This window comes from Gouania willdenowi, chromosome 15 (assembly GCF_900634775.1).
Source record: "Gouania willdenowi chromosome 15, fGouWil2.1, whole genome shotgun sequence".
NCBI classification, from domain to species: Eukaryota; Metazoa; Chordata; class Actinopteri; order Blenniiformes; family Gobiesocidae; genus Gouania; species Gouania willdenowi.
The window spans coordinates 653,413-667,406 of record NC_041058.1 but is presented as its reverse complement, the minus strand read 5'-3'; the positions used below and the strand labels follow the sequence as shown (position 1 = coordinate 667,406).

The following is a 13,994-nucleotide window of genomic DNA, read 5'->3' as shown; positions in this document are numbered from 1 at the left end:
CTGCTCCTCTCCAGCTGCTGCTGCTCCTCAAGCAGAGCCAGGCCCACCAGGTGGAGTACCTGCACACAGGACCTGGTCAGGGTCACCTGGTAGCGGTCACCTGGTCAGTGAGGTTCTCACCCTCTGCAGCATGGACTCGCTCCATCCTCCCCCGCTGGGCTCTACGGCCCACTGCAGCACAGCGCCCTCTACAGCCAGCAGCACGTCACACTGCAGCAGGTTCACCAGGCTGGCCAGCATGGGACAGAGGGGGGGCGGGACCGGGGGGGGCAGGGCTAAGAAGACAAACACCGTTACCATGACAACCAGCACCAGGCCGCAGCACAGGTGAGTGCAGCTTTACCTGTGTCCTCTGCATTCTGTCTCCTCAGCTTCCTCTGAGCCTCCTCAGCCTGAAACACAGGACAGGTGAGGACAGGACAAGTGAGGACAGGTGTGTGCTATAATACCTTGGACTGGTCAGCTCTGCTATAATGGTGGAAGTACAGGTTGAAGTGTTTGTTCCACTCAGGACGAAGTTCATACAGACCACGCCCAGTAACACCTGGCTTCCTGTACACACACACAACCACACTATTACACACTGTCACACAGAGTGGACAGACTAAAGTTAGACTGACTTGAATGAGGCCACGCGGTCAATGACTCTTTCCAGACCCGTCTCTTTGTTCCCCTGAAACACACACACACAGTTACACACACAGTTACACACGCCGTTACACACACACACACACAGTTACACACGCCGTTACACACACACACACACACACACAGTGTCGTACGTTCTCAGGCAGTGCTTTGACCAGCTCACTGTGAGCCATGGGTCTGATGGACAGCTGGTGGATGATTTCTCTTCTGACTTCTTCTAAAGGCTCCACCTGTCCTACACCTGCTGTGTACCGCTCACCTAGACACACAAACACACACAAATCTGTTATTATAATAATATTATCAGCATTTATGGTCCATCATGTTCCTGTTGTTGTTAGACATTACTGCATTATTATAATTCTTTTATTTGACCTTTATTAAAAAGCTCTGTCTCTCTGTGTGTGTCTGTAAGTGTGAGACACAGAAACTCACTGATAACCATGATGATGAGGTGAAGCATCTCCTCGATCAGAGTGTTCTGCTGGACCAGGTCCTGTTGGACACACACGTCAGTAGAGCATCGATGTGTATCGGTATAGGTGTCGATAGGTGTCGGTATAGGTGTCACTAGGTGGCGGTATAGGTGTCACTAGGTGGTGGTACAGGTGTCACTAGGTGGTGGTATAGGTGTCACTAGGTGGCAATAGGTGTCACTAGGTGGTGGTATAGGTGTCACTAGGTGGCGATAGGTGTCACTAGGTGGCGGATAAGGTGTCACTAGGAGGCGGTATAGGTGTCACTAGGTTGGCGGTATAGGTGTCACTAGGTGCGGTATAGGTGTCACTAGAGGCGGTATAGGTCTAGGGGCGGTATAGGTGTCACTATGGTGGCGGTTACTAGGTGTGTCACTAGGTGGCGGTATAGGTGTCACTAGGAGGCGGTATAGGTGTCACTAGGTGGCGATAGGTGTCACTAGGTGGCAGTATAGGTGTCACTAGGTGGCGGTAGGTGGCGATATAGGTGGCGGTATAGGTGTCACTAGGTGGCGGTAGGTAGCGATATAGGAGGCGGTTTAGGTGTCACTAGGTGGTGGTATAGGTGTCACTAGGTGGCAATAGGTGTCACTAGGTGGTGGTATAGGTGTCACTAGGTGGCGATAGGTGTCACTAGGTGGCGGTATAGGTGTCACTAGGAGGCGGTATAGGTGTCACTAGGTGGCGGTATAGGTGTCACTAGGTGGCGGTATAGGTGTCACTAGGTGGCAGTATAGGTGTCACTAGGAGGCGGTATAGGTGTCACTAGGTGGCGATAGGTGTCACTAGGTGGCGGTATAGGTGTCACTAGGTGGCGGTATAGGTGTCACTAGGTGGCAGTATAGGTGTCACTAGGAGGCGGTATAGGTGTCACTAGGTGGCGATAGGTGTCACTAGGTGGCAGTATAGGTGTCACTAGGTGGCGGTAGGTAGCGATATAGGAGGCGGTTTAGGTGTCACTAGGTGGTGGTATAGGTGTCACTAGGTGGCGATAGGTGTCACTAGGTGGCAGTATAGGTGTCACTAGGTGGCGGTTTAGGTGGCGGTTTAGGTGGCGGTTGGTAGTCAGTAGTTCTGACCTTGTTGGCCTCTCTGAATCTCCTCCTGAAGTCTGTGGAGCTGAAGACAGAAAAAAGCTCAAAACGACTCAGAACCATCATCAGGAAGTGGTTTGGATCCATCATGGAGGCTGCAGCCTACACATACACAGAGAGAGAGAGAGGGAGAGAGAGAGAAGCATCAGTAGAGGTTCTTTACATTTAACCTCACACTGTCTGTAGTGTCTGTACCTGGAGCATTATGATGTCCTTGTCAAACATCTCCACTCTGCACTTCACATTGTGGTAGTAGTAGATCTGAGAGCAGCAGCAACACACAGTAAACAAAGGTAAACAACAATTAAAGGTAAACAAAGGTAGACAACGGTAAACAATAAACAAAGCTAAACACCTGGTTGATGAGAGAGAAGCCATTCCTCCTCCACATCCCAGCATGCACCTGGGCACAGAGCACCAGGCAGCGTAGAGGCAGCTCCATCAGCAGGGGGGGGCTGAGCTCACCCTGAGGGAGGATGTAACCGTTAGCAACCAACATCATCATCATTATCATCAGTGAGTGACCAACCAGAGGAAGCTGCTCCGGGAACCGAGACGCAACATCCATCCTACTGAGGAGGACATGAAGACCTGAGAGAGAGAGAGAGTCAATGTGTGTGTGTACCTGCACACAGGCAGATGGATGGACACCTTCTGTGTGTGTGTGTGTACCTGCTAACATCCTACACACAGGGAGATGGATGGACACCTTCTCCTGAGACACAGTGTATCTAAACGTCTCCACACAGTGTCCAGCCAGACTGAGGCTGATTGGCTGCTCTCCATCAGAGATCCCGCCCTGACACTGAGTGAGTGAGCTCAGACACTTCCTGTAGGCCTGGATCAGCACACGCTCCTGTCTCACACGCGCACACGCGCACACACGCGCACACACACGCACACGCGCACACACGCACACACACACACACACACACACACACACACACACACACACACACACACACACACACACACACACACACACACACCTCTGAGCCTGTGGAAGGTGTGTAGCAAGTATTGTGCAGTTTGTAGTACTGTGTGGGGTGTATAGTGTGTAGTTGTGTGTCCTTACATCTGTAGAGCACCACTCCTGGATCATGGTGATGATGTGTGTGAGTTTCATCTGGAGGGTGAAGGCCGCCTCCCACTCTGGCTCCATCTCTATGTGCTGACCCACCTGCCTCACCACGGGGTCCATGCCCTGAGACACGGGGGGGGGGGAGGGTTGAGGACCAGGACTAGGACCAGGTTCTAGTTGTCAGGGTTACCTGCATACACTTGAGCAGCTCCAGGAATGCATCCAGACCTTCTAAAAACTTGACTCTGAGTGGGTCGGTCCAGTGGGAGGGGGGGCTGATCAGGATGTACCTGCACACACAGAGAGAGAGCTGGGGTCACACTGGGACCAGTCGTACCAGTAGTACCATGGACTAGGACCTTACTTCAGGTCTCCGATCAGACTCTGGACCCGTCCGAACTTGAAGGCCTGCTGGGCCGTGTAGCGGTTGAACTGGAAGCGTCCCTGAAGGTCTCTGTGACGGAGATGCTCCACAAAGGTCCTGATGATGGTCCTCATCAGGTTCTGCTCCACCATCAGCATGCGGGCCTGAGACACACACACCTTATGTCATTGATGATGTCATTGATGAAATCACTGATGATGCTCTCTCTCTCACCAGTGAGGGGACGGTGAACATCTGCACTGACAGGTCTGTGATGGAGAACTCTCTGTCATGGTCGTCTTTGACGTAGTCGCTCTGCAGACGCTCATACATCTGAGAGAGAAACACACACACCACCAACTGAATGTACACGTTTGAACAAGCACTGAATTGGTCTCATATGTGAGAATTTATTCAGTGTGTGTGAGTGAAAATGTCATCTGGTCGCATCAGTGCGAGTGCGTAGGGTGACCTTATTTTGAAAATCCAAAAGGAGGAAACAGGGAGTTAAGTGCTGAGGTGTCCGGGCACACGGGGGCGAGCCTAGAAGACGTGAGGGTGCGGGGTAGAGCGCGCACCGTCAATCTTGATTTCATACAAAACTACGGTACGTTAGTTAAGTCAACTATTCATCAGCATGTGTAGATCCCTGGATATGTATAAATAGATGTAGATATGTATATAAACGTAGATATGTATATATAGACATAGATATGTATATGTAGATGGTTACCTTGGCGAACTGGATGGCAAAGACTTTCTTGTACTTTAGATCCATGAGGAGACTGTTCATGAGGAGCTGACGGTAGATGTTCCTAGCTCCTAAACACACACACATTAGCAGTGAGGTGTGTGCGTGTGTGTTTTTGGTAATTGTGTGTGCATCACCTTTCCACATCTTGGAGTCATTGAGCATCAGTTTGTCGATCAGGGATGAATCTTCTTCTTCTGAGCGTCTCTGCAGACCCACCTGACACAGGACCCTCCTCAATCCGTCTGACACACCAACACACACACACAGTCACAGTCAGAACACACACACACAGAGTGGTGCATGATGGGTAACGTAGTGCAGAGCCACCTGAGTATGTGATGATGTGTCCCAACCAGCTGAGAGCTCTGAGAGCAAAGCACTGATGAGCCACGATGGACGAGTGCATCACCTGCACCCTCAGAGGTTTGGACTGACGACTGGTGTTCCTCTGAGGACAACATACAACTAGAATGTTGACACAACATACTAACATACAACCTATATGGCGTGTTTCCACTGGCGGTATCGGCTCCACTTTGCCTGGCCGCTTTTTCCTGCGCCGCATTTCCCGCGATGTCTTCACCAATATGCACCGCCTTCGGCAAATTTTAATAATTTTTTTCATATTTTACATCAGAAATATGTAGAGATTCTTCAGGAAAATGTTCTCCGTACACAATCTTGCAGTTTTTGAGAAAAGCGATGCTAAAGGTTCCCATTTTGAAAAAAAGGAAAACATAGGGAATTTTGCACTTTTAAACCTGTTTATCAAATAAACCCAAAAATGATAAATAACCACTTAAAGTACAAAATAAAGCAGTTTGAAATGTGTGATATACCTGAAGCTGTTATCTAAGAACAGTAAACAGTAAACTTCTGAATAACAAATAAATTTAAGCCAAAATATAATTTATTAAAAAACTTTTCAAAATAACACATTTAATGGTGAATTGTTAATTTGCATACATGAGCAGTAACTGCACTACATGTACATATTCACAGGAGTGATTATTGTAGACAAGATATAATTTAGATTTATTCATATTACATATATATGTCCTATATTATATTTATTATCATATACACATCACTATCACTGTCCTCACTATCAGATTGACATGAAACACTATAATCAGCTGATCTCACATTGTCACTATGTCAGTGTCCGTAGGAAGCATGGACTACTATAGAAAAGTGGGAGGGGCCAGTAGCTTTTTCATGAATGATTAAATGAGGTTGTGTTTGAAGGTGTGACATCAGGGACATTTAGGTTTGTTGTGAAATGTGTAGAGTTATAATTATTGTGTTTTCATAGATTTAAATGAATAAATGGGAAAAATCAACACATCAGCATAAAGTTATGTGAGAAACACGTTTAGTGCTGCAGATATCAGATAGATTTGTAATCCAGTATTTCCTCAATTTTTCATTGATTAATCGAGTAATCAAATAAATGACACTTTTGTGTTTGTAAACAACTATATTAATAGTGTGTTGCAAAATATGAAAGACCTTAAAATAAACAAGCGTCAGTTATTCCTCAAAATTTTATTCAAAATTATTTTTCAAAACTTCAGCTTAACAGTAAACAAACACCAGGGCAAAAAATAAATAAAAAAAATATACAACCTATTTCCTTAGGTTTATCATAATAAAAAAAGCTAAAATGGGTGGAGCCACGGCTATAACCATGTGGTCAGACGTACAGCTTCCTCCACAGTGCATGAGGGGCGTGTCCAGATAAAGATGTTCATGACGTCCATGTGATGGACTGTGGAGGACAAAAAAAATACTCATTAATAGGTAAATCTCGTCACAATGAACACATTAACATGTCAGAATTAGAACTGAACCATTTTGGAAAATTATTTAATTGCATTTTTTTTCCTCAATATTGTGATTTAATGCCATTTTTTGTGTATTATCATGTATTTTTCAATGAACACAAGCAATAAATCAATCTGTTTCATAATAAACCATTTCAGATTTATTTAAACTTTAAATGAATATAAAATATAAATGTTAAAGCACAGATTACAACAACAAAGCAAACAAATCTGTGGTTTTACTTCAACATATCTAAATAACTTCACGTTTAATAAAACTTGTGGACTGTAATTCTTAAACACTCTGAACTTAACAGGACAAGAAATAAAAATATAATGGGTATTAATGATTATTGGTGATTATTATTTATTGATTGATGTGGCATGGTGATGAGAGGTAGACAACGTGAATGTTTTATTTAGACCAAGGGGTGAGAGCTAACAAGCTACATGTCAATGTCATTTCTGTATTATGTTGTACTAATAATTTGTTAAAAAGCAATCAGGAAGCCTTGTACTATTTGCACATTTGTAATAAATAACTTAATATATAAAAGTGAGTAAACATACCTGCTTTTAGGCAGAACGTCAATCGTGGAGACCGGTTTGTCCAACATGTTGATTAGCAATAGCTATCTCCGTAGTGTTTGACGTTTTGAGCCATTATTTCTCACTGCTTGATTTTTTCCATCAGACTTTGGTGAAAGGCTGCAGACCTTTAACACCATCTTTTCCAACATGAAGAATACACTTTATAGGTGTTGATCGCCGCAATCAGGTGAAGCTGCATTGCTTTCACTCCATGTTTACATGTGTGTAGTAATATTGCCTTGAGTTCGGCTGTGACCTACTAACATTCTCAATGCTCATTGGTTGAAAATCAAGCTCAACAATGTATTTGTCTCAATGTGCAGTCAATATAGTGCAGCAGTAAATGACACTTTTCTCATTAACTGCAGGATAATGTGTGAGAACCTTTTGCTTGGATAACTTTTATTAACGTTGAACATTATGAGCAAAAGAAAAAGTAGTGCCTCGTGTGGTGGAACCAAACTGAACCATACAGCTCACGTACAGTAACACTGTATTTGTTATTTTGATTTGGTTTTGGGCAGGGGCAGAGCTATGGGGGGGGGCTGGGAGGGTGGCACGCCCCCGGCCAGGATAGGAAGTAGGACTTAAGGGAGACGGGTGGATCTCTACCACGGTTCAGGGGAGCTGGTGAAGGCGGGGCCTCCATGACTTGTGCACAGAGGCACCCAGAGTATAGACATCACCATCATACAGATTTATACAGGTTATATAGAGTCATTTTATGTGATGTATACATACTAAATTAGGTGCATGCACGTGCAGAGAACTGCTGAGGTGATGGGAACAGACAGAGCGTTATCTCAGTCTGGATACAGTAAAAAGTCACCATAAGAATCTGTAAATGAACTGATATGCAGACGTGGAGCAGTGAGGAGGAGACTTCATGTAGAGATGGAAACTCATCTATTGAAACTGATCAGAATATGCTGAAATACACGAAAACACTCGTTAACAGGAGTACAGTAGCCCCGCCTACCTGTCTGTTCATAACAGTTATAAACATCTAGAGACTTCATGTTTTTAGCTTTTCTATGGTTTATACACTGGCTTTTTCTATCAGATATATTTAAATATCTGATCATTAAACATCTGATAACCACTAGTTTTCAGGAACGCTGCCTTTATCCCACAATCATTCACCTGTATTTAAAGTGAGTTTCATTAAATAAGCGTCTGCGTCCTCAGGTGATAAACTTTCTACATATTATAAACTATTTATGAGCTTTAACAGTGGTTCATTCATTGATATTTTTACATTTTTCATGTGTCACATATGTAAACAATGGTTTCTGCACAGAATGTGTGTGTCCACGTCAGTCACGTGTTCCACTCATTCTCTAAGTTAAAACATAAAAACCATATGAGGAGCACAGTGGGACAGGAGAGACTGATGGACTTATGTCTATAGAGAATGACAGAACAAAGACAATAAACATAGATCATCATGGATGAGTTCACAGAGCGTAAGGCTTCATATAGTGGTGAATATGTCTAGGCAAGGCAAATGTATTTATATAGCGCATTTCATACTCAAGGCAACTCAATGTGCTTTACATGATAAAACATTCAATTGTTTAAAATCAATAAGAACATTTAAAATCATCAGTAAAATTAATTAAAATCATCAGTAAAATTAATTAAAATCATCAGTAAAATCAATTAAAATCATCAGTAAAATTAATTAAAATCATCAGTAAAATCATCATGACATCATCAACATGACCATAAATCTCTCTATCAATCATACACAGAAGAGAAAAAAAGTTGCTTTAACTTTGATTTAAAAATGTTCACATGTGATGCTGACTTCAGTTTGTTCCACTTCTTTGCAGCATAACAACTAAACACAGCATCACCATGGTTACTGTGAGCTCTGGGCTCCACTATCTGACCTGTGTCCATAGATCTGAGAGACCTGCTGGGTTCATACCTGACTAACATCTCACTGATGTATTCTGGACCAAACCCATTCACACATTTATAACCAGCAGCAGAACTTTACAGTCTATAGTAGTTCATATTAAATAGTGTTAGTGAACATGTGGGTCACTGTGTTCGTTTAATAAACTTTACATCTACTGATACAGGCTCTGAGGTGAAATAGTTCAAGTGGATGTCAAAATAAAACGCTCGCTATCTGTGGTGCTGAGATGTTTTTAACGTGTGTTAGTGACCATCTGATGTTTTTGTTGTTCTATTGTTTTGTTATATTTCATGTTTGTTTGATGGACTTCATAATGACAGTCACTCTCTGTGATGTCATAGCGTGTACGCCCTGATGTTGTGGGCGTGTGTATGAGCTTTATTATTTAAGTTTAAAGGGCTCGGTCATTTGCCCCGCCCCCAGCCCGGCTCTGATTTGTTCCGCGAGTGGTTTTGGGTCAAAAATAATAAATGGTAGGAAAAGGCTGCAGAGGCTCGCATTAGTAACAGATATATACCGTATCAGCAGATAACTCAGTCACTTCTAATAATTTCACATCAAAGTTGCAGCATAGTTAAAATAGTTTATGACCACCAGGAAATCTTAGATTTAGGCAAATCAAACAGTTCTAGTCCGTTAGATGCAAAGATCTGGACCTCCTACAGAGCCAATACCGCCAGTGGAAACACACCAATACATCAATAAATATGATCAAAGTCATTTACAGTTTACACTTGTGTTATGAAATGAAATGTGTTTAGTCTATTTTGTTGCATTTCTAATTTATAAACATAGACTTCTTGCATGGATGGAACAATGTTACGTGTTTAGAGGGTAGCGTGCTTTAAGCTGACATATAATTATAGACCTCATTATGAGGCTATTGTGGTGCCAATGATATTTATTTTTAATGTGTAGATCTTTATGAATCATTTCTAGCAGCATATCCATGTGTTGTCAGTGTTTGGTTTTTCAGGTCCAAAGTGTAATTCGACCCCTGAGGTCTCACTTATACACAATGGAATATATTTACTGGAGGTCTCACTCACCACGATGACACACTTTGCCTGTTCACAGAACTGGAAGTCTCCATATCGGACCGACTTCCTCCCCTGCACACACACACAGAGAAACGTGATCAGGTCATGTGACTCCAGTGCGTGCGTGTGTGTGTGTGTGGTACTCACGTCTCTGTCTACAGTGGTAGCAAAGCTAACTGCCTCCTTCTGAGTGCAGTTGACAGCTTTCTGCAGCGTGTAGATCACCTGCTCATAGGTGTGCATCTCATCATTAAACAGCATGCAGTAGTAACTGTCCCCCTTCTCCCTGCACACACACACACACAACAATGACTCTGTGTGTGTGTGTGTGTGTGTGTGTGTGTGTGTGTGTGTGTGTGTGTGTGTGTGTGTGTGCGTACAGTGGCTCCAGCCCTCCAGGCAGGTGTTCTTCCTGCTCTGAGGTCAGCAGGTCAACAGCGTACTGCAGCATGATGGAGAAGATCCTTAAGCTACGGGACACCATCTCAGGGTCCAGCTGGGACACGGGATCCTGGAGAGAGGGGGAACGGACAGGGTAAGGACACACACTGACAAAGGGACACACACACACACACACACACACACCTCCTCAGCGTCCCTGCTGCTCTCTACAGGAGTGTGTTTGTGACAGTAAGGACCATTCTTCCACGCCTCAGCGTCTCCACAGTCACAGAAGCCCCCGCCTCCAGAGGTGGTCATCTACACACACACACACACACACACACTTTTTTTTCCCCAAATGACATGTTTTCCACAATGATTTGATCAACTTCCGTTTTTTTTAGCAATAATTTATTATTTCTTTTCAGAAAATACTGGATGTTAACTCCTGTGAGGAAACAATAAATAATAATAATAAAGAGCCGAAAACATTTCCCCATAATAAACGTCCTTTACCTCATGTTGACGGCGTTTCATTCACTTCTGTTCATTTCAGAATCAGAAAAACTAATTATCACGAGGGGTAATTAGAAAGGCAATGAGTAGCATAATAATCAATAAAAACAGCACTAATAATAATAATTATACACACACACAGTAAACAAGGAGGTTGTAAGGGAAAATGAATAAAAGGTGCAAATTAATGATATAATTAATGAACAAGGTTCTACACTCAGTGGATTTAGTTCTGATTGGTCCATTCTGTTAAAGTGGAAATTATAGGATCATACGTGTGTGTGTGTGTGTGTGTGTGTGTTCACCCTGTATCGATGCTCTTTGTGAACGCTGCCCAGGAAACACTGCATGCACAGAACACAGGTGGGGTCAGCCGCACACTCCCTGTAAAACACACACACATCAGTCGTTCCAGTAACAGCCTCAGCGCCACACGTCCATCATAACAGTGTGTGTGTGTGTGTGTGTTACCTGCAGGAGTAGGTGGGCTCTCCCACCTTGAACACGTGACCACATAGCGGTGATGGTTGGTTGTTCTCCTGGAGCCGAGCCAGCCCATTGGCTGGCTCCTCCCCCAGCAGCAGCCACTCCAGAGGAGCGATGAGGATCAGCTGACAGGCTAGCTCCTCCCTCTGCTGTTCCCTCTGCTCTTCTATCACGCCCCCCGTGGGCCCCATGTTGAGGATCCTGGGTACGTATGAAGCCAGGTGACGGTACACCTCCTGCTGCAGGTCGTCTGCTGCCAGCCATCTCTGAGGGAGCACACCCATTATGAGGGTCAGTAAGCCACGCCCCTTTACCCTCTGGCCTTGCCATGTGTCACCAGAGTGGTATTCCATAAACTAGGTTATGGTCAAACTCTGAGTATCTCATTCCTAAACGTGAGGTATGTTCATCTATGAACAGTATGTTACCATGGTAACCATTGTCCATGAACTAAACCTGGTCACTGACAGGTTTTATCAAAGAAACCCTGGGTTTCTACCTGGCTCCGCCCACCTGAACACTTTAATGAACTTTAACACTTTTCTCTGAAACACATTAGTGACATCACACACCACAGACGTGTTCACATCATTACTAATGTTGATTTATGTTTTAGTTTTTTGTGATAACGATAATTTTCTTTCTAACATTGTAGATGTAGATCATTTAGTGACAACCACTGAGAGGTTGATCTACATTAAAACATCTACTGACGTCTGTAGTAAAGTTCACTGAATACAAACCTGTAGATAATATAAAGGAGGAGATGATCATTTAAATTAATACACTTTTAAGGATCAATTGTTGTCATACATCTTTGAAGTGATGATGTCACAGTGAATTGTGACGCTGCTCTTGAAGGCGATGGGTAGTGGGTTTGCGTTCCGCTTCAGTTTTTTTTGAATGACATTTTTTGAACATATAGATGACTTTGGTGACAATATTACATTAAAATCAATATAAATGATTAGATATGAAGCATCAGTCACTGTGTTTATATCCAGTGTAACAGGAGGACTCTCTATGCAGACATCCTATGATGCTGACACGTCTCCTCAGACACATTTTATTATTATTATTCACCACTCGTCACGTCACTGAAGAGATAAAGTGATGATGTGATCATAAAGTGTTATTAATTACAGGTGATTTAATCACTATAATCACTGAAGACTGAACACACCTTTAGAACAGGATCATATTCATCAAACACCAGCTTATTTCACCATCAGGGTGAATAAATCACTATTTTCCGTATGGTTGCCATGACAGCTCGAGTCATCTTTGATCCATTGATGATGGCTTTTTATCATGCGTGTGCACGTCAGTAACCCAAGGTTTACATACTCAAGTTTGATTAACCCACTTCATACCAGCTGTAATGGAATCAGATACAGAGTTTATCATCGCTGGATATGTTGACCTAGAGTTTATGGATAGACTCAGTTTGTTAACCTTCCTTTATGGAACACACCTCAGGTAAACAAATTACCAGTTCAGCTAATGCACCATCAGATAAACCTGTGTGTGTGTGTGTGAGTGTGAGAGAGAATCAATTTAACACATTAAAAACACTTCAGATGAAGCTCTGCATTCATTTAGTCACAGGATAACATGATCACTACTTAGTCTGTTACATGTAGAGGAAGATATTTACATTGGATTATGGTGAGATTGTTCTATCATTTATGATCTATGTGTTCAAACTCTAAGTTCAAATAAATACAGAGTGAAGGAGAACATCTGTAAATAGCAGCTAATGAGATTTCACTAGCATCACCTGCTAACTAGGGCTGGGCGACACATCCAGATTCAGGAAACATCAAGTTTTCTATTTTGGTGATAGCGAAAATTACAATATCACCTATATCAAAAAATAAATACATTTATAGCTTATTTTGATTTAAAATACTGGTTTTAGGAGTCGCTACTTTCACTACTTCTCAGAACAGTTAGATGATCACTGAGTGTGCTCTAACACAGACCTTCATCTAATCATCCACGCGACACAACTCACTCACACATGCTGTCCCTTAGAGGAGGAAAAAGCAAAAGGGTCACATTACTGTGCAACTGTTTGTTAATAAATGTGTGTGTGGCATTTAGCATCAGCAAATTTAACCCAGAAATGTCTTTGTGCTCAGACTTTATTTTAATTACAATATTTAGATTAATATTGTATATCGAGATATGACTTTTGGTCCATATCACCCAGTCCTACTGCTAGCTCACACGCACACGCGCGCACACACACACACACACACACACACACACACACACACACACACACACACACACACACACACACACACACACACACACACACACACACACACACACACACACGGCTGACTGACAGCTCCATTAGCTTTAGCATTAGCTAACCCTCACATTAACCCACAAACAGATGACCTGGAGGCGGACAAGGAGATCCGGGGCCGGGCTGAGCTGAGGTCTTACCGAGGCGGTGTCTTTAGCGGAGAAAGTCAGAAACTCAGCGTTTAATGAGGACGGAGCGTTTCTGTCCGACTGATCCGCCATCTTTGATTCTCTGGGAACAACCTGATCCGGAAATAACCTGTGAGGGCGGGGCCTAGGGGTGGGACTTTGTTTATCATATAACAGCCTGGGTCCGAATAGCCCCTCCTACCTCCTTTCCTATCCACTGTTCTTTAACCCCGGAAGTGTTAAAGTGGAGGCCATGATAAAAGAGCGTTTGAATTGTCTTTAAACCGAGGAAAAGAAACACAAAAAAGGAAATGTTAGTGTGTCTGATTGTCCATAGAATGGTCTCTTCAGACACAGCCTTA

At 43.3% G+C, this 13,994-nt stretch overlaps 1 protein-coding gene across 1 annotated transcript in view; it reads right to left on the bottom strand.

Annotated features, from left to right (window-relative positions):
- The window catches only part of ubr2 (ubiquitin protein ligase E3 component n-recognin 2), a 21,792-nt gene extending 8,017 nt beyond the window's left edge, over positions 1-13,775 (bottom strand). Inside the window, exons 1-26 of the mRNA XM_028468501.1 lie at positions 13,645-13,775; positions 11,170-11,450; positions 11,004-11,082; positions 10,387-10,500; positions 10,182-10,312; positions 9,949-10,087; positions 9,811-9,873; positions 4,745-4,865; positions 4,552-4,659; positions 4,397-4,485; positions 3,898-3,996; positions 3,664-3,827; positions 3,490-3,589; positions 3,294-3,422; positions 2,891-3,074; positions 2,748-2,809; positions 2,574-2,684; positions 2,414-2,479; positions 2,204-2,320; positions 1,084-1,144; positions 783-907; positions 621-673; positions 450-552; positions 344-392; positions 121-275; positions 1-59 (exon numbers count right to left, since the gene is read on the bottom strand). The exon at positions 1-59 is cut by the window's left edge and continues 44 nt beyond it. Of these exons, the coding sequence (XP_028324302.1) occupies positions 1-59; positions 121-275; positions 344-392; positions 450-552; positions 621-673; positions 783-907; positions 1,084-1,144; positions 2,204-2,320; positions 2,414-2,479; positions 2,574-2,684; positions 2,748-2,809; positions 2,891-3,074; positions 3,294-3,422; positions 3,490-3,589; positions 3,664-3,827; positions 3,898-3,996; positions 4,397-4,485; positions 4,552-4,659; positions 4,745-4,865; positions 9,811-9,873; positions 9,949-10,087; positions 10,182-10,312; positions 10,387-10,500; positions 11,004-11,082; positions 11,170-11,450; positions 13,645-13,725 (2,843 nt within the window). The 5' untranslated portion in view covers positions 13,726-13,775. The remainder of the gene's footprint in view (positions 60-120; positions 276-343; positions 393-449; positions 553-620; positions 674-782; positions 908-1,083; positions 1,145-2,203; positions 2,321-2,413; positions 2,480-2,573; positions 2,685-2,747; positions 2,810-2,890; positions 3,075-3,293; positions 3,423-3,489; positions 3,590-3,663; positions 3,828-3,897; positions 3,997-4,396; positions 4,486-4,551; positions 4,660-4,744; positions 4,866-9,810; positions 9,874-9,948; positions 10,088-10,181; positions 10,313-10,386; positions 10,501-11,003; positions 11,083-11,169; positions 11,451-13,644) is intronic.
- Positions 13,776-13,994: the final 219 nt, after the last annotated feature.